Source organism: Syngnathus typhle, linkage group LG6 (assembly GCF_033458585.1).
Source record: "Syngnathus typhle isolate RoL2023-S1 ecotype Sweden linkage group LG6, RoL_Styp_1.0, whole genome shotgun sequence".
Classification (NCBI taxonomy): domain Eukaryota; kingdom Metazoa; phylum Chordata; class Actinopteri; order Syngnathiformes; family Syngnathidae; genus Syngnathus; species Syngnathus typhle.
In genome coordinates, this window is record NC_083743.1 from 8,680,198 (window position 1) to 8,699,186 (window position 18,989).

Below are 18,989 nucleotides of genomic sequence, written 5' to 3' on the forward strand. Positions count from 1 at the left end.
AGCTGCAACTTTGTAGGGTTCCTGTTGCTCAAGTGTCGTGCAATCTGAAAACACTGTCCAGATTACGCAATATTTCTCATCAAGGATCAATATAGCCTTTATTATTGTTGACATTGAGTGGGTATCCTCAATCAATATCTGTGTCTTACTGAGTGTCATTGAATGCAACTGACCTGATTCTCTGTATACATGTGAAGTTCTGTGTCTAAAATCTGAATGAGCAGCTACCCACACTCAAATATGAAGCAGAACCATTTGTTTATTTCGGTGGTTCTTCCAGGGGAGCTGCTGTTAGGCAGCCCAGTTTAGGACTGCAGAGACTATAAATAGATCAGCTTGTCTTTCTCCCAGGCGCCACCCACCACATTACCCATGTGACACAACAGCAGCCCTGCGTACTGTGCTGGTGCTGTATGCAAGCACGTCACAAGCAAACATCCCCCCGCTTGATAAGTGAGGCCCTTAATCACCGAGCTGGTCAGTTCATGAAGACGATAATCACAGAGCTCCAAACCACAGAATCGAGTTACTCTACTGTAAGTCAATAAGTACTTGGCCAATGGTAGCATTTTCATGAATTTGCCTTGAGACACTAAAATGGCTGGTTTTAAGTTATTTTAAATGGCACCTATGATTAAAGTCTAGACTTTCATCCTCAAGACACCTCACAAAATTATTATTTAGGAAGTAGGTACATTTTTATGTACAAAAAAGTATATCGATTTGTTTTATACTGTTCGAATGTTTACAATTACTGTATATAAAATTGAAAAAAACTTGAAATTCTTTCTTACTCTGGAGATACAAAACACCTTTAAACTGTTATAAAAACATGTTTTATAACCAGAGGAGGACAAGTTCAACACAGTGCGATTACTTAATACTGGTGGACGCATTAATATCAAACAGATAGAAATTATTTATGGTTAATAATGGGATTTTTCTTGAACATGACCTTTGATTGTGATCAAATCCTCATGACTTTAGATGACTGACTCACTCTTGTTTTCCAACCAGCGGAGAGACTGAAAATAGATTTAACTTTCTCAGATAAATTATGAAACAGCCTCTCGTCTACAGTCTATCTAAAAATAAGCTGCATTTCGTAATGCTTGGATCTCATTGAATGCAGTGGTTATGTTTGTCATGATCATTTTTCAGCAACTGCTATGACTGTAAAATCTAATATTGCCCAAATTTCATGTCTAGTTGCCGAAAGTACTCACTACTCACAACCAGTTCTGACTTGAACCTTGAACGGAATGAAAGGAGCTGCAGTGAAGAGTTCTCTGGAGAAAAGGTCGGATTACCTCCCAAGGAGTCATTACTAGCGAAGGCCTTTGAATGCGTCATTAAATTGTCACTGCAGACCCTGACCTGCCAAATTTGGCAGATATACCGTGGACAGGAAGAAGAAACACATTCCCCTCTTTGCTGATGCATGCAGGTAAAAACAAACTACAAAAAGACAGCACTTTCCTTCCCCCAGAGGCAAATGATTCCTTTCATAAAAGAGATGGAGCTCTCGGCTGCTGCAGGGCCCTTTATTGATTAGCTATGTCTGGAAATAGAGTCACTTGGGTGCAAAAACAAAACAAAAAACAAAGTGAAAGACCCATCCATCCATTTTTCTGTACCACTTATCCTCACTCGGGTCAAAAAAAGAGACAAAAGTGGAGTACTGGAATCTGCAGCTAATTTAAGCCAGGCTTCGGCTCAAGTGATAAAGTGCCCCTTGTGTCATGTACAGAAAGAAAATTAAAGCAATTCATCAGAAGTTGCATCATGACATACGTATTAAGTTTTTCTTATGAGTTGTTTTATGTCTGTTTTTGTGCTATTTGGAAATGAACAATGCTAAAAAAAAATAAAGGGGGTCAAATGTGTGGCCCATGGACCGTAAATGGCCCATCAGGGTCTCCAATCCGGCCTATGAGGATAGAACATATCTGATTTTTCAAGAAAAAAAAAAAAAGGTTGCTGTGTTCTATTACTTACTGTTCAAATAATAAAAGGTCATTGAACTAACTAGTTATAACCTAACAAACACTTCTGTTGAAATGTTGCTTCGATCACCTGACAAAAAAATGTGGCAAAAGTGCAGCAGAGTGACCCAAATGACTTCTATTATTAATCATTTATGATGCAGTGCTCGAGTTGGGGCAGACTGAATGTCTGCACATGATGATGTGCTGCTGTTTGGATGAAGGAAGGAACTGGAATGTTGCCTCCTGCGGTGATGGAGACATGAAATGTTTTCATGAACATCCACATGCAGGCATTCAAGTGCCATAAAATGTGGAAAGGACTTCCTTTAATCACTAACTGACTCCACCATCGTTAGTTACCCTTGTAAACATGAAGGGCACATCAGGTTACTAATCACTTTTTTTCCGCAGGATAAAGGAGAACACGTTGTCCGTGTCCTGCTTTGCTCGACTTACACGTCACATGGAATCAATACACATGACGATGAGCCAGACAGCCAGCCAGACAGCTCCCTGCCCTGGATTTTTACATGCAGACAAATGTAAACAGAGCGCAACAGTCCGAGCATGGCACATCCAGGCGGCGCGTGACTCCTCTCTCTTCTGCTCTGCTTTCTCACTAGGAATGGAAAAAAAAGAAAAACAGTGAGATGGGGTTGCTAGGAGACCCGGCCCGATGCAAACACTGCACCATCTGCTGCAGAGAGATTTGCGGCGGTTAAGCCAAGTCGGACGGAGCAGGACGGAGAGCCCCGGAGAATCGTTGAAAACAACACCAAAAGGAAGACAGTTCTTGGACATGCAGCGTGGGAGGGGGGGGGGGGGGGGGGGGAGCAGGAGAGACAACACAGCAAGTGAGTAGGGACTGATCATGGAGGAAAGTGGAGTAGGAGGCACAACATGAAATTAGATTAATGTGTGACTAACAGGTGGGACTCTTATATCGCCCACTCATCATCCGCCTCCACATACATGTGCAGTAGGACACTCATGTACTCATGCAACCCACGCTCTCATTACCTTTTCACTACAACCTTGTTTTTCTCCTAATTCCTCAGATAGTAAAAAAATAACAAAACAACAGTCAGATATCAACGTCGCATTTTATTAGATGATGATCATATAACATGAAGTCAACATCGGTCGGCATCCCTCTTTACAAAAGACGTTAAAATTGAAACATTTTCGGGTAAAAAAGTCTTTTTGTACAGCCAACCAGAGAGAAAGCCTGACATGACCCTAATCAAATTCATTCATCATCGCAGGGGTTTTGTTGATCAAACATGACACATTGACATTATTTACATATTGTAACACGGAGGTTGACATGAATGGTATTCCTCATGGCAAATACAGTCAATACAATAGATTCATATATTAAGATCTGTTGTTGATAAAATAAAAGATGTAAAATATATATGACGAACAAGTACGATCCACAGCCTTGGCTTTCAGCTATACACACCCTCGCATTTCCCTCCCCCCCCCAAGCAAAATGGGACGTTGTGCTTGGTTAGGTTCATGCTGATGGGTGCTTTCTTTGGTTGTGATGGGTTTTAAGATGACCTTCTACTGCAGAGGTTGGAACAACTCTCAACAAAAGAAACTATCACTGAAAGATGAGACATTCTATACCGCTCTTCATCTGGATCGTATTTAGTTATCCTTTGGATATGATGCAGATGGATCTGAAATGGTGCCAGTGGCAGTAACTCTCTCAGCTGGGACGAAGCTGAGACACAAAGCCAACTGGCACTTTAGATCATGCATACTGTATACTTGTGGTGCATTCCACCAGATGGAAAATCTAATGGATTCACTCATTTGAAAAAAAGCAGGTTTCCATCAGAGAAGCACTCGATTCATAGAGGACTGAGGAGCTGCTCTTTTTGTGTGTGGAATATCGAGTAAGGGCGATAGACACAAGTAGAAAAGGAAAAAAAAGAATCTCAGAACATTAGGTAGAGAAACCCACGGGTCTTCTCAGAAAAAACTGCTTCATGTTGCCAGGTGTGTTCATTATGGAGTGTTAGGACCACTTAAACGTGACAGCAATAGATAGAACGCATGTAAATGTCACCCGCTGGAGTGTGACAACAAAAAAAGACAGCATGGTATTCAAACTATAGTTGGACATTATGCCATGACATAGTGATCATTGCCCTGGGAATTTATAGCCGTTGCATTTATGTGTAAAGCAGATGAACACAAAGTCAGTCCAGGTCAAGGAAGTAATTTCCTCTAAAATGCGATTGCACAAACACGGCACACACCACTATGTGAATCATTAGCTTTTTAGCATCCACAATACATTTCATTGTGGTCAAGGAAATAAAACACATGAAATGTCATACCATTTCTCTACATCATGATCACCATCCAACTGAAGCTTTCTTGCCTAGTCAGCCTACAAGAGAACTTTGAGGACCACGCGAGATCTTTTCTCTGATCCGCAGGTGACTTTGGAGGGATTTCAACCAGAAGAGAAGCTGATGACGCTGGAAGCTGTTTGTCATTCAAAGGGGCCGCCCTGAGCTGAACCGGCTCTCAGCCAGAAGCCGTCGAAGCTCCCGCATTACTGGAACACTATCTTCCACTCATCCCCTCCCCTCTTTGGGTTTTAGTGAACGGTCCGCTGAGCGTCAATCCCCGCACCCGTCTGTGCCAAGCCTTGTCACTGACCCAGCTGGCACCGCCCCAATCATGTCGATTTGTTATAATCATCTTAGGTCATCGCTAGCAACGTGGGGTTGGGGTGGCAGAACAGCCAAACAAGGCTGACTGCTGGATGCGTTTCCTCTGAGCTGGTTTTGAACACAAGCGGGTGTGCTCTAGTGGTGCGGGAAGATCCTAAAGATACAGAATCGGGTTTCGGTAAGAAAAGGAGAGCTGTCGTCTCATCCGCGGTCATAGGTCATCCGCCGCAGCGACCTGACGCGTGTGAGTGTCGGTGTGTGCAAGAGGCGTCGTAGGGGAGGAATGGGCAGGGACTTACAGAGGTTAATGGTAAATCAGCCAAACCAAAGTCACACACTCACCCACTACAACCCCCCCCCTAACACCCTTCCCCGCCCTCCCCCATCCATCCATTCACCCAACCCTCTCCCCTTCCGCTGTGCTCGTGTCCCGGCCGGCTTGTTGCTCAGTCCCAGCCGTTGTCCTTGATCATGTGGGCCAGCTCGATGATGAACTTGCCCTCTTTATACTTCTGACTGCTCTCAAAGGCATGTTCCTGGAGGGTGCGGCAGAGGACAGGACAGGACGGATGACATTTAACTCACATCTTGCTCAAAGACACTACAGTAATATGTTTACAGACAGCGCAGTGTAGAAAAAGTCAACACACCCCTGCTCAAAGGTAGGTTTTGGTGATTAAAAAAATGAGTCCAAGACAAATTGTCATTCATGTGGCTTGCAAGACTTTGTACAATTGTCACGTAACTATACTGTGACTCAGGGCCCAGTTTGGAGCATATGTTAAGACCTGGCCGGTCATGTGACCGTACTGAGCCACAATGACTGTTGCTTGCTAATCCGTCATTCTCATCAAGTGCCATGTCACAAATCCCCAATTTAACGATGGCATTGTTGTAGCAAGAAATCAAAACGGAATAAATCTAGCAACCAAAAGTCACAATTACAGGATAGTCGTGTTACTTTGATTTAACAACCTGAGATTCTGAAATGTATTTCACTGCGCAGTCTGTCTACATTATTTTGTCTGTGTGGATTTGGAGTGACCTGATCCTATTTCTGTTATATAAGGGCAGTTGGTCAAGGCCTCATCACAGAACTTTGATGACGGGAGAAAATCAACACAGCTGCAACTGATACCGATGTCATGACCGCCGACCCCCGCCCGCCGATTACACGTGCGAGGGCGTGCACTAGCCATGTGTTCTCCACCTCGGGACGGGAATAGAACCGTGGCTGAAAAAATACCCCCCCGTAAGTTTGACGAAGGAAAATGTTCATCCTGGGAAGGTTACAGATGGAGCTGAGGCTCAATGGAGCCCTCTCAGGCGCCGAACAACAAGGATATTGTGTGCTCGTACGGGTCCACCACCAAGGAATACGCTCACGTGCCCTACAGTGTAAATTCTCACCTCCGTGCTGACAGGGTTCACCTCTGACAACTCAGTCAGCTCTGCTGATCTATGAAAGAAGATAACGTGTGCTGCCTAATTCATTCCCTTGACATGCGACCTAAAATACCACCCAGGCTAAATAAATACTGCCTATGTATTTGGACTAGTTAATTGTCTTTGACATTAGCGGAACACATTGGTCGGGGGTGACTCAAAGTATCACGGAATGTCAAATTAATTGTGTCTGTAGTGGCAAAATAAATTTAGTAAAAAAAATACTAACGTTCGACCAGATGTCATCTCGTTACAGCAAAGGCCATCGTTGCTCTCAAGTTACATGTTATACTTTATTCCCAAGCTGCCAAACAGTGCCCCCAAAGATAAATAAAGATGCCTATTAATGAACCCTGCCTGCAGCTTCACTGATTCCGAATGAGGAGGTGGTCCAAATATAATAGGTGTAAATAAAATTAGGACCTGGCTGTTAATCCCCTCGCAACCTTTGAAGCGGTTTGTGTGCGGTACTGAAAATCAGCCAAGGGCACTCACGTATTTCCAGCCCAGGGTGGTCTTACAGTTCTCACAGTAGATATCTGCCACGGCGTGCAGGCCTGTGAGCAGAACTCTCTCCTCTGCAGGACCACACCCCACGTTCACCCTGCAAGAACAAGAATGGGTCCAGACAGAGAGAGCGAGCGAGTGAGTGAGAGAGACAGACAGACAGAAGCGAGTTCTACTTGCTCGGTTTCATACAGAGTGTGATGTGCACAGAGTGAGTGAGTCACTGAATCCCACCCACTCGCTTTCAGAGCAGACAACTGGGCTGCAGAGCATTGACTTGAATATCCTTATCCCCCTCCCCCCCAGGCACGCTTTCTCCGTCCACACTGCAGCCGAAAAACAACAAAAAACAATGTGCCAACCCGCTGCATCACAAACTTCCTTAAATAACAGCGTATGGAAAACGGCTCGTCTCCCGAGGGTAGCGTGCATAGGAGCTCATTTCCGAGCAGCCGAGGTTAAGCCAATTGAAAGCAGATGGAGAGAGGAACAAAGAACAAAAGACGGACACTCACACTGAGTTGAACAGGTAGGCTCGGCCCTGGCTGCCCTGGAACGACTGCAGAGGAAAGAAGAAAGCAAGATGACACACATCCGCCCTTTTATATTGCTATGATGGCCTCTTATAGAACTGTGCAAAACATTCAAACATGGGAAGTGTTCTAAATGCTTGTAAAAGAGTAAGATGGAAGATATGAAACACATCTGTAAAGCCCCTTTTTTTTCCTTCTTAGGCCATTTAAATGCAACACGGGTGCTGCAAAATGGCTGCCAGCTGCCGGTTACCTTGGAGATGAGCTCATCATGGTTGGCTAAATGGGCCCGGCAATGGATGCAGCTGTATGTCCGGTGGCAGCTCGGCAGGTAGGCCTGGAAGGTCTTGGAGCGCGTCATTCTGACCATGGGCGGTGTTGGCGGGCGGTGCAAGAAGGGACTGCCAGCCCAGGTCGGCTCACAAGGGAAGCACCGCAACACACAGGTGAGGGCCGTGGTGGGCGGTGGGTCGGGAGGCAAACACCTGCCAGCGGAGAATTTTCAAATTGTATTTGCATGATTCCTTCAAGATAATGAGAAGCCATTGGCTCAAAAAGGCAGATTAAGATTTGCTGCCCTCAGTTTCAAGCCAGCTCCGGCAGGCTCGAGCCATTTCCGGACCTCCTCCCCGAGCAGCTGCATTGGGTTGTTAGTCCACAGTTGCAGGCACACTTCCCATTCAGCCAACTAAAGTAGGCAGGGAAGCTAGCTCACACAGAGGTCTAGCAAGAGGCTACGGAGTTAATCTGCTTAGCCGAACACAACTGTGAGCCTCACGCTGAACTCACTCCGTGATACCGAAGCGACCGAGGCCTTAAAATACTTGTGTTGCTTGCTTGTGTTACTGAGAAGATTAGTGAGTTGGCCTGGATGGACTATTCCATAGGTTTGAGATTTTATGGCCATATTTGCATGATCTAGGTCAAAATGTAGCGTACCAAATTGGTGTTGCATGGCAAATCAGACTTTCCTGTTGTCAAATTAGAAAAATCAGCCAAACTTATCTGACATTAGTAGAATCATAGAAGCTCAATTAGCTAGAAAAAAGATAAAAATGGCATGCTGTTCCCACAGTGTAAATTCTCACGAGGTAGCAGAGCAGTCATTGAAATCTAACTACACGCCACTAATGAGAACGCAACGAGCCGCACCATTTGGTGTCTCCTTCCTGTCGGCCTTAAAGGAACCATCTGGAAAAACTAATAAAGCTCTGAATGGAAGGGATGGCTGTCAGTCCGGTAGAAGTAGAAAGAAAGGCCCTTTTATTAGCCTATGATTGTTTTTAATACAAGCCTCAAGCCGTTAAAGTTTCAAGTGATGAAGGGAGCGGGGATTGTATCCTGTACATGGAAATAAATAAAGCAGTGAGACATGCCCTTTTTGCCTTTGTCTGACTTAGTGCAAGCTGAGTGGGATGGGGGCACAAAGCGGTGCTCAGTACAGATGACTGTCAGCCCCCCCCCATCACTAACCCCCCCCTCTCCACACACACACTCACAGGCAATGACAAAAAGTGTCAACATACAGTTACAAAGATGTTTAATATGTTTATATAAGTGTATCCTGTTTATGGTCATTATCTGACCTCTATGCCTGTTTAGCTCAAATCTTCGTAGCAAACAAATGCTGCAATCATTTGTAAGCTTCATCAGAAATCTGATTTGGTTGCTTTGTGGGTGCCTCCCATTGGAGCAGTTCCACGCATGTCCAGCTGGTAGAGCACCCGAGGGTAGATTCACAATACGCTGCTTAACGCCTCTGACTCCCTGAGGAGTAGCAATAAAACGTTGCTGAGGAGTTGGGACACCTGGACCCAGTTATAGTCAGGGTCGACAGTTTTCCAATATCGTAGCATTGTCATGGTTCAAAATGATACAGCTTGATCTTTATGTGTTTGTTTATATCAAGGGGGGGGGGCATTTGTAAATTGGCTTTGAATTGAAAAAGTTTTCACAGTAGAAAATGATACAGGGAAAAAATGTCAGAAGCTATGATTGCTACCAAACAGAACCTTAGATTGTCATATTGGTGTTTGTCCACTTCCGATCATTGTCTATTTTCGCCCCCCACCCCCCCCTCCACCCGCTTGTGTTCTCTTTGTCTAAAGGCCTCGGCTCACAATTGAATTAGTTTTTGCTGTGCTGCCACTGTCTATTCATCAGTCCTACCGTGCATCGTTTGAGGTCACAGCGCTGGCCGTTCTGGTCATTTCGGAGTGTCATCACAAAGGGCTACGTGCCATGAGTCTCCCTGGCCGAAAGGGCCCTTGTATATCCCAACAAAAAAACCTTTCTTATATAACCCACTGATGCCGCCGCGGCCGCCGACGATTGAGGCAAAGCGAGGCACGCGAGTCAGTCAGTGACAGAGAGAGAAGTAGAAACGTGCTTTTAATGCTGCGCACGAGCTGCACCCCCGAGCACAAATCAGCGACTTTAATCGTGTTCCCCAATCGGTGTTACCCAGGCCAGAAGCATACAGCAGAATGACATCACTTTTCCTCCTATCACTGGCCGAACAGATTTCATAATCAATTCACAGAGCATCAATTAGCATTCGGCTAAAGGTGTTGTCATCAGTGTTTGCCGTACATTGCTGACATGGCAGTAAAGTATTTGTCAGACTGGTGACGTAGTGTTGGTGTCATCGCATTGGACACATTTTCTTGAGTAAAAGTGCAGCGGCATCGGTTTTAGTGTGTTTCTAAATACAAGGTTGTGGCTATGAGCAGATAGGTGGAGTGAGAGCAGAAGATGCAGTGATCATGTGTATCCTTTTGTTATAAACATGCATGCTTGTAATGTGACAATATTTTTGTTATTGTATGCTTTTCTTAAAGGGACAGGCACTGGAAATAAGCATTAATTTATAGCATTTTTTTTCTTTACTTTCTACAGTGTAGCATCAGTCCCTACTGAAATAAACAAATTTATTTAAATAGCCCCTAACATAAATGCCTCAAAGGGCTTCACAAGAACAATATGACGAGGCTGCAAGTTTTTAGACAACATCAAACTTGTGCAGCCCGTTTTGGAAAAGCCTGCCCAAAACGTGCACTGGAAGGCCTATGCGTCACCATTTGGTGTTACAATTACACATCAATGAACACAAGAAATTGTGAATTGGTGGTTTCGCTGAAAGCCTGCAATGTGATTGCCGACTGTATGAATCAGGTCACAGGCAGTGGCACACTTTATCTGGGCCAGAACTTTAGCCACCACACGGAGCCCAGATGGCAGGGATGCCTGAGCTCAGCAATCCTGTGTGCGCGCGCACATGCACGCAGACACACATGACATACACAATCACCCAAACACACACACATTGCCACCCGACACTCACTTGAAAAGCTGCAGTGACCTGACAGGTCACGTGAGAGGGCCATAGGCAAACTTGCATCGATCACGTATGGTTGAGGCAATGGAACGTTCACGACAAATGGTCGCGTGCACGCGTACGGTGGCGCACGCGCTGGCGACGGACGCCACAAAACAACATGTGTGGATGAAGTGGATGGCAGTGTAAACGTCACTTAAAAGTCTAAATAAATCAATGTACAGTTAAGGGGCGAGCCAATAAATATATAATATGTTTAGGGGAGAGTGCCGATTGTGTTGATAAATATCTGTAAGCACCATAGACTTTATGATCGGACATCAACACTAGAATAATCTCCATAGAATAACAGTGATTAAATGCACACACAAGAAATGCACTAAAGTGACAACAACAACAACAATCCATGACAAATAGTTTTACCTTTGTGGGGGAGAAAAAGGAACCTCCGCGTAGACTAAAAATGTCGCACCTCCTCGTTTTCTCCGTGGCAGTGCAATTTTAAATGTGTATTGGGGCTTCTTCTCAGGCAAAAAGATTCTCTCGTCTTCTTGTCTCTGCTCTCTTGGGCCCTGGCAAGTCGTGCATAGACGCAATGTTTTGACGCGCAACGATGCCCAGCACAGTTTGGAGGAGGAAGGAAAAGAGTGTGCACATTGCCAGCCGGAGCAAGATAAGTCCCCTCTCTGACAGTCGGCTTCGCTGTAAACAACTATAACAATTATAAACAAGTAGTAGTATATATAAAAAAAATCGTTGCAGCAACATTTGTGGTATGTAAACATACACGCAAAAATAGTTATTTGGTGTATGCAATATATTCCTGGAAAAGCATTAAGTCAGATTTGCTGATACGAAATTTGGACATACATTAATGTGTCATAAGTACATCTGTTGCTTTTAAAAGCCCTAACATCAACTGCCTTGGTCTAGGCAATGCTAATTTTCAATCACAAAATATACAATTTTATTTTAATGAAGAATCAACGGTGGCTGTAACTGAATCGCATCTGGCATATCTGATAGCCATAAAACGTCAAAACGTTTTTTTTTTATGTCGGCGATGAAGATTGCTTATTTCAACTTGACTGTTAGATCTTTGGCAAGGGATGGATTGAAGAATGATTGGCATGTTGAAAGGCCAATCATGTAAGTAAAACAGCATAGCAACACTGCGCTCATTGGTTTAGAAAGACACCTCGTTAACTAGAGTTTATTGACTCTAGGTTTACGTTTAAGCGAATCTCGCAAATGAAATACATTTTTAATTGAAGAATTATAAAGAATCGTTTTCTTCATCAGGCATACACTAAGTTTTTATTAAGTAAGCCTTAACGTGTTTATACTGCTCTTGACGCATCGTTCGCTGTCAGTACTTCACCATCGTACTCCTTTATGTCGCTCTCTCTCCCCCTAGTGGCAGAAAACGATACAAATTTCTGTGGCGGTGTAATTGGTGTTAGATTGATACCATTTACCCTACAGTTTCTACAGTGGTACGATTAAATTTACACGAGAAAAATACTTCCTTCAAAATAGATCGCGTGGCTTTTACTGTTACTAAAATATATACTTATAATTATGTAGGTGAAACACCACAAACCTCTTGTCACTTGTGTAAACACGACAAAATTAAATTGTCAACATCACGGTCAAGTCACAAAAACACCAGTGAATAATCAAGTGTGCATGCAAAAATCACATAGTCATAAAAATAATATACATACATTACATTTACATACATAAATTTCAGTTGTTTTAAGATCTGCAATACAAGTAGATCATAAAACAGGTGTGTACGCCATCAATAAATACAAATGAATATAAAAGCTGAATTGACAACACTTAACAGCAAATGGCGAAATAAACTGTTCGATGATAACGCAAGATGCTCGGTCACCCATGCTCTCTGACAGTGGCTTAATTCCCATTCTGACCAAGTTACTCAATGAAATTCAGTATGGTTATCAGTGCACACACGCAGGCAGATTTAAAAATGGGACTGTCAGTTGTGAGGTAAATTGTGATTGCCAGCTTAGTTTGCTGGTGTTTTTGCAGGTAAAATCAACTATTTGAGAAGCAGTGCAAGAGTACTACAAACATCACAAATACATGCAAGTAAAATGATTTCCCTTTGCATGTGATGATTACAGAAAATGGGTGTATTGATTTAATAGGCGGCTGCCGTTGATTTTTTTTTCTCTTTAACTGTTTGTGTAAAAATGTGTCGCGTTCGCTCAAACACAATTATTCTATATTGGGGTTGTTGATGCAGCTACAGAAAAGTCACTGAAGCTTGGAAAGGCCATTCTGATCCAAGTAGTCTTTAAGCTTGGTGGGAAAATCTGTCATAACTCCTGTCGCTCCCAAGTCAAATGCCCTTCGGAAGTCTTCTTCATCATTCAGCACCCAAACGTACACCTGAAACCAGATGCAACCGTAGTATTTACACTATGGTATTTCGTAACATATAATAGGACAGGATGGGTAAATAACTGTGTGATATGGTTTTCCCATACAGCCAGTTCTCAATCCTCACCTGTATTCCCCGAGCAGTGAGATGCTTGAAGAGTGCTTTCCTCATCAACAAGCTACAAATGGAAAAAATAATATTGTGCATTAGCAAACCAGATAAAATAGAAAAGGATGACGTCAAGCGTAGCTAATTCTGACAAAGTCTAATGATAATTTATTTCCTGGCAAAAGTCCCTCACCTGTCTGCAAGCCAGGCGATGAGGCGTTGACTCTTGGTTATTCTCTTTGGATCATAAAGTCTGTACATTGAAAGGTTAATTACAAAACAGTTTTAAAAAAAGGTTATAAAGATCTAATAATAATAACAACAACAACAATAATAATAACACTGTGATACTGTAACAAAATGTGTCTTATATCCAAATAAACATTCTGTCTACTTTTCCATACATAATACTTACTTGTTAACAATATTGGGCATTGGAATCTCCAAGAACTGTTCCTTTAAGGGAACAAAAGGGAGAAGGCCAGTATAGAAGAGGCCCAACAACTGCAGCACTCTGGGAAAGCTAAACAACACAGGAATGCGAGGGTTCTGCAAAACATGAATCCAAGATGCTCAGCAATAACTGGGAAGTCTCACAGCGATTTGTTTTGACTGAAGGGTGATGAAGAAGCAGCAGACATACATACGTACCTCTTTGTAACACTTCCTGACTATCTGGTTGCTGGCATTGCCCCACACCGTAAGATGCTCTCTGTCATATTTTACAACCAGTTCGGATACCTGCCACACAAATACGGAAAATATGTAAACATAATCCGAATGCGGGCTTTCAAATTTGCTCTTGAGCAGCATCGGTACACGCGCAGGCACCTTCTTGATGAGCGTGTCGTCGTTGACCTTGATGTCGATGTTGACGGGGGTGTTGGGAAACGCTTCAAAAACATCCTTGAGCAGAGGAATGCGTTTGTCCTCTCCGCCCTCGCAAATACACTCTGTACATACAAGGACACGTTGATAACAGGGTCAGTTTCAGACGACGTGACGTTCGAGGCCGCTCCGACGATATGAAAAAATTGTCATTATGTAATAGAACCTGTGTGGGATGTTTATCGCTTAACAGTGGCGGCTGTCTGATGAATTGCTCCGACAGACTAGTGAGCGTGCATGGGAGCGCCCCAGACCAAGACACTCACCCCTTTGAAAGGTTACAGGCAGCTTGCAGAGGTATGGTGGCAACTCCTGCACAGAGCAAACAGCATAAAGCAGAGAAGATCAAAGGTCAAACATGGAGGTGAATTGAGTGAGTAAATGACAGCTAATATTGAAGGAAAAGATTCATTTGATCACATTAGAACATGCAAAAAAAAGAACGACTGTGTAATAACAATAGTAATAACAGAATGAGTAGTGTTTATTATGTTGGTAAGGTGATTGTGCACGTGTGTCTTGTTCAACAAGAACATGTACACATTAAACTTGCTATAAAGGGATTGTTTTTGTGTTCTTTTGGAAAAAAAAACTTTGTTCTAAAGCAGCTACTTACCGCGTATGCCATTTCAGAAATGTAGGCATTAATACCAGTTGCTCGCTGGAGATGTGGGTCATGTGACACCACAATCTGCTCATCCTTGGTCAGGTGACAGTCAAGCTCCAACATGTCTGTGCCAAGAGCCACGGCACTGTAAGGACCAATGCACACACCTTGTTCAGCAGCAGACTTTCACCTGGCGCTGTGGTTCGAAGTTCAACTTACTGTTTGAAAGCCGCCATTGTGTTCTCAAGGTTCTCTGCTGCTCCTACAATGCAAACAAGAGTAGCACAATATTAGGAACATCTGCACACTCTAATAAGAGCCACACTAAATTCAAGCAGCTTCATTGATTTTCAAAAACAATCTCCAATTATTTTACTTTTATACTTAAGTGAGTGTGAGTACAGTACTTGTATCACCACACAAATTAAATGACTTTAATGGAGCGATGACCCCCAACTCACTTACCTCCACGATGAGAAATATGCTTACTATGGAACCTCTCCTTCTTCTTCCGGTGCAGTAGAGTAGGACATTTGAGCAGGAGAGCGGAGGTGAGGACGTAGCCCGTCACCGTGGACAGGACGTAAACAGCAGCACTATACATTCCCCCGTTACTGGGAAGGCGCACACGAACTGTTACGAGTACCCAAACGTCATCAAATCGTTTAAATACATTTCTGAAGTCGTTGTATTACATGGCAAGCATCCGATGTGAATCTCGCAGTGTCCTTCCTAGATCGTTTCAGTCCCGGATCTAGTTGGTAAATGTCCAAATTTGTGTTTATCGTTTAGGTCAGTCCTCTGCTTCGTTGTCCAATCAGTTGTGTGTGACAGTCCAATGTTTGCGTAATGAGGAGCTTCTCTTCTTCGTGGGCTGCGTCAAAAACACGTTGGTGCGTTGCAAGCTGCCATAAGGGCGCACTAGCACCCCTTACTGGATAGGAAAGGTAGTGAATAGCCCGGATTGGCGACCAGTTCATTTAGGTAAAGGTTAGGGTAAGGTCCCAGTTTATACTAAAGAAAACCAGCCTAAAAATATGATATACATTTAGCTTTAACAATTACGAACAAATAGTTCAAACTTTTTTTTTTTTTATCATCAAACCATGTCACAATTTCCCATTTGCTAGAAATTCCTGCAACTCCTTCAATGTTGTGATCAGCCTCCCTGATCAGTTTTCATTTTTTCATCAGTTTTGGAGGCATACTGTCTTCCATGATATATTTAATGCTATGTGATTTTGTCAAGATTAACAACTCAACATTAGTGTGTTTAATAATAGCACACAGAGTTAAACAGAGAAATACCTTTTGCACAATGTCCATGTCTGAATTTTCAACATGCGTACCAGTCAAAGTTCACTCGGTGCAATAAACTATCCACGATAATGACACACCCTGACGAATAATACTTCGCCACATTATGTGCTAGCCATTTAATGTGGAGGAAAAAATACACATTTACATTTGAAGCCAATAATTTGGAGTAAATTGAAGCGGATAGAAAATGACTCACAAAATGCCGCAAAGTTTAACAGATGTCCTGCAGCAGTGCGAAAGTATGGAAGAAGAGTATCAGCATGCTCAGGTAAGTAATCATAAATAACCAACACTTTTTGCGTCATGTTAAATATTAAATGTTTATAGTTTTGTAGAGGAAATATCAGCAACATCCATTAACTGTGCACAGCATAAATTGTATTTGTTGACAATCAGGAGACACACAGATTATACCTACAAAAACTGGATGAGATTTCCAAACTCCAAAAGAGCTGCTCTTCCTCCATTTGCCATCACCAAACACGACTCAAGGAGATGTCATCTCTGGTGAAAAAGTAACTGCCAACAACAACACACAAACTTTGACCAACGCACTTGAACTCAGATGTGTCGGTGATAACCCTGATTTTCTTTTTATATCATCAACCAGGTGCAGCAAAGGACAGTCAGAAGAAGATGTCCTTGGTGGAATAAAAGAGAAAATAAAGATGCAAACCAGTGCTTTATTGGAAATGGAAGCCTTCCTTCCAAGGAAAAATGGGTGACAAATTCAAGATAACCTTACTAAAAAATACAAAAGTTTAGATGAATATCAAAACCTTTTGCTCATAAAATAGTTCAAATCATATTCTTGCATTGTATTCTTAGTTATATTAAAAATGGAGGCTATTGCTTTTGTATTGCAGGCTGTACCTCAGTTTGGTTCTAGGAAATGTGAATGTCACTCTGCTCAGCAAACAGTTAAAGTAAGTTTTTTTTTTTTCTTTCCAAAAAAGTTATTTCTACTTTTAACATTTTGAAAACTCCTCATCAGATTTGCCTACAAAGATGAATATGAAAAGTTCAAGCTGTACCTCACGTTCATCCTGTTGCTGTTTTCCTTCACGTGCTATTTCTTTACAAACTACAGGTAAGCATTTCCAGAAAAATGATGTCCTTCCCATATGTCAGTGGAACATTTGTGTTTAATTTCTATACATGTCTGCAGATTTCTTGATGCTATTCTCAACTTCCTGCTAGTGTGGTATTACTGCACATTAACAATCAGGGAAAGTATCCTCATTACCAATGGCTCCAGGTCAGCTCTATATATACTTCGGAAGAAATTCGACTTTTAAAAAAAAATATTTTGCAAATTAATCCCCCCCGTGTTGCCGACATTACAGAATTAAAGGCTGGTGGGTTTTCCATCATTACATCTCAGCTTTTTTGTCTGGTGTAATGCTGACATGGTGAGTAACTGTGTGAAACACATGCAGACTATCTTTGAAGTGTGTTTTTTTGGCACTACATAGTTGAAATGTCCTCCTTTCTTGACTCAAGGCCAGATGGCAACTTGTACGAGATATTCAGGAACCAATTCCTGGCTTACTCCCTGTATCAAAGTAAGGTCAAGTCTTCGGAAAAAGTAAATTAAAGCAAATCTTTCTGACGCTGTCATCTAAACACCTGCTCATGAACATGCAGGTTTTGTTCAATGTCTGCAGTGTTATTATCAGAGTGGATGTCTATACAGACTCAGAACACTAGGAGAAAGACACAACATGGATCTGACCGTGGGTGAGGTCATGGTCGTTGAATAAATATGCTGTCTGCATCACATAGAAAATCATTTTGGAACTTTAATGTAATGCTGACGTGTTGATTTTGATTCTTAGAAGGATTTCAGTCTTGGATGTGGAAAGGACTGACATTTCTTTTGCCCTTCCTATTTTTCGGTCATGTGAGTATACTGTCATTGGAACATCCGCAAATGGGTTCTGCATGAGTTTGCATTAACAATTATGCTTTGTCATGGTTTGGACAATTGAATGATAACTTCAATTAAGGTTTGATATTTTTTTGTAACATTTGGTGTCTTCCAGTTTGTTGTATTTGTCTCGCATAAAAACATACACCATTCTAAAACTTGTTTTCTTGTAGTTCTGGCAGCTCTTCAATAGCATCTCTCTCTTCAGAATGGCTCAGCTCCCAGACTCCAAAGAATGGCAGGTCAGCACTCTTACAGTCCACTTTTTACTCTTTCTTATTGCTTTTGTTAAACATTTTGACTCATTAATTCAAAAGCATGTCTTACTCATGGTTTACTTTTCAAGATAAAAAGCTCGTTCGGAGTACGCTACAATGTTTGAGCAAACCAAATCAAGATTTTGTATCTGAAAGTCACATACTGCAACTGTTAATACTCTCTCTTTTTTTGGGTAGTGGTAAGTTTAAGTTATAATTATCTTAATGCCTCTTTATCTATGTTTCAGAACGTGGAAATCAACCAAAGCAGTAATTCACATTCTTTCTATAATTAATTCCAGGTCTTGCTGTGCAGCCTATGCTTCTTTATTCTGTTCATGGGAAATTTCTTCACGACTCTTGCTGTGGTTCATCAGAAGCTTAAGAGGAGGAATCAGAAAACGAAGATCCTATAATTCAAACTGTACTAGTAGTTTATCTTGTGTAGTGTTCTGTGGTACACTAGCAAGTAATTAAAAATCATCCAATTTCACTAATAAGTTGCCATGAGATTTTTGCCATGAAAAATTGATGTTTTCGCTCCATTCGAGATGTAGCATGATCCGCCTTGTCTGTTTCAATACTTAGAAATAAAATGAGTGTCACAAAAAATAAATAATTTAAAAGATATATTTGTGTGCTGTTTTTTTTCTTCGAAATACCATTTTTGTACTTGAATCTCTCTACTTTGAAGCTTTTTTTTATCCTAGGTATCAGGAATTAAATCAGTGTGAGTAAGTACTTTTTTTGATTTTATAATGCATGACATTTTTTTCATTTGTTTTGCCGATGCTTCTTCACTGATAATGCGGATAGGGGTGGGGGTCATCGCAGACTGGGCTATTCGTCAAATGTGCTAGGAACATAAACACTCACAAATTCGGAGGACAACTTTGAATAGTCAGTGTCATAGTTTGTCAGTGATACACAGTGTGTTCTGTTGCCTAGATTACATAACC

At 42.1% G+C, this 18,989-nt stretch overlaps 3 protein-coding genes and 1 long non-coding RNA gene across 6 annotated transcripts; 2 read left to right on the top strand and 2 right to left on the bottom strand.

Moving 5' to 3' along the window:
* The first annotated feature begins 1,104 nt into the window (after positions 1-1,104).
* LOC133155403 (uncharacterized) lies at positions 1,105-2,792 on the top strand. 2 transcript variants are annotated; one of them, XR_009714667.1, is made up of 4 exons: positions 1,105-1,300; positions 1,394-1,447; positions 2,400-2,530; positions 2,612-2,792. It is a non-coding gene; the product is annotated as an uncharacterized LOC133155403 (long non-coding RNA). The 2 variants fall into 2 exon arrangements; XR_009714666.1 differs by having other exon boundaries at positions 1,105-1,447.
* A 280-nt stretch (positions 2,793-3,072) lies between these two features.
* LOC133155402 (protein yippee-like 2) lies at positions 3,073-7,560 on the bottom strand. The gene is made up of 4 exons (XM_061280698.1): positions 7,424-7,560; positions 7,153-7,196; positions 6,626-6,734; positions 3,073-5,220 (listed from the first exon to the last, which is right to left on the bottom strand). The coding sequence occupies exons 1-4, from the start codon at positions 7,538-7,540 to the stop codon at positions 5,131-5,133; spliced, it is 360 nt and encodes a 119-aa protein (XP_061136682.1). The 5' UTR covers positions 7,541-7,560; the 3' UTR covers positions 3,073-5,130.
* A 4,476-nt stretch (positions 7,561-12,036) lies between these two features.
* Positions 12,037-15,361, bottom strand: gdpd1 (glycerophosphodiester phosphodiesterase domain containing 1). The gene is made up of 11 exons (XM_061280697.1): positions 15,219-15,361; positions 14,989-15,137; positions 14,743-14,785; positions 14,533-14,668; positions 14,183-14,228; positions 13,860-13,981; positions 13,680-13,769; positions 13,444-13,577; positions 13,222-13,281; positions 13,047-13,098; positions 12,037-12,928 (listed from the first exon to the last, which is right to left on the bottom strand). The coding sequence occupies exons 1-11, from the start codon at positions 15,227-15,229 to the stop codon at positions 12,794-12,796; spliced, it is 978 nt and encodes a 325-aa protein (XP_061136681.1). The 5' UTR covers positions 15,230-15,361; the 3' UTR covers positions 12,037-12,793.
* LOC133155400 (ion channel TACAN-like) lies at positions 13,979-18,660 on the top strand. 2 transcript variants are annotated; one of them, XM_061280696.1, is made up of 12 exons: positions 13,979-14,289; positions 16,240-16,358; positions 16,454-16,564; positions 16,710-16,769; positions 16,838-16,933; positions 17,012-17,101; positions 17,190-17,255; positions 17,347-17,408; positions 17,491-17,583; positions 17,682-17,746; positions 17,947-18,015; positions 18,333-18,660. In XM_061280696.1, exons 2-12 carry the CDS (start codon positions 16,339-16,341, stop codon positions 18,444-18,446), a joined length of 846 nt encoding a protein of 281 aa, XP_061136680.1. In that variant the 5' UTR covers positions 13,979-14,289; positions 16,240-16,338; the 3' UTR covers positions 18,447-18,660. The 2 variants fall into 2 exon arrangements, with proteins under 2 accessions (XP_061136680.1, XP_061136679.1); XM_061280695.1 differs by lacking the exon at positions 13,979-14,289 and adding an exon at positions 15,381-16,111.
* Positions 18,661-18,989: the final 329 nt, after the last annotated feature.

Coding starts and splice junctions, on each gene's coding strand:
- LOC133155402 (XM_061280698.1), bottom strand. CDS start 7,540: ATGGTCAGAATGACGCGCTCCAAGACCTTCCAGGCCTACCTGCCGAGC. Junction 7,197..7,423: donor ATGATGAGCTCATCTCCAAG/GTAACCGGCAGC, acceptor TTTCCTCTGCAG/TCGTTCCAGGGCAGCCAGGG. Junction 5,221..6,625: donor CCACCCTGGGCTGGAAATAC/GTGAGTGCCCTT, acceptor CGCACCCTCCAG/GAACATGCCTTTGAGAGCAG.
- gdpd1 (XM_061280697.1), bottom strand. Junction 14,786..14,988: donor GCATATTTCTCATCGTGGAG/GTAAGTGAGTTG, acceptor TTTGCATTGTAG/GAGCAGCAGAGAACCTTGAG. Junction 13,282..13,443: donor ATGCCCAATATTGTTAACAA/GTAAGTATTATG, acceptor TTCAATGTACAG/ACTTTATGATCCAAAGAGAA.
- LOC133155400 (XM_061280695.1), top strand. CDS start 16,031: ATGACTCACAAAATGCCGCAAAGTTTAACAGATGTCCTGCAGCAGTGC. Junction 17,409..17,490: donor GGCTTACTCCCTGTATCAAA/GTAAGGTCAAGT, acceptor ATGAACATGCAG/GTTTTGTTCAATGTCTGCAG. Junction 17,584..17,681: donor CAACATGGATCTGACCGTGG/GTGAGGTCATGG, acceptor TTTGATTCTTAG/AAGGATTTCAGTCTTGGATG.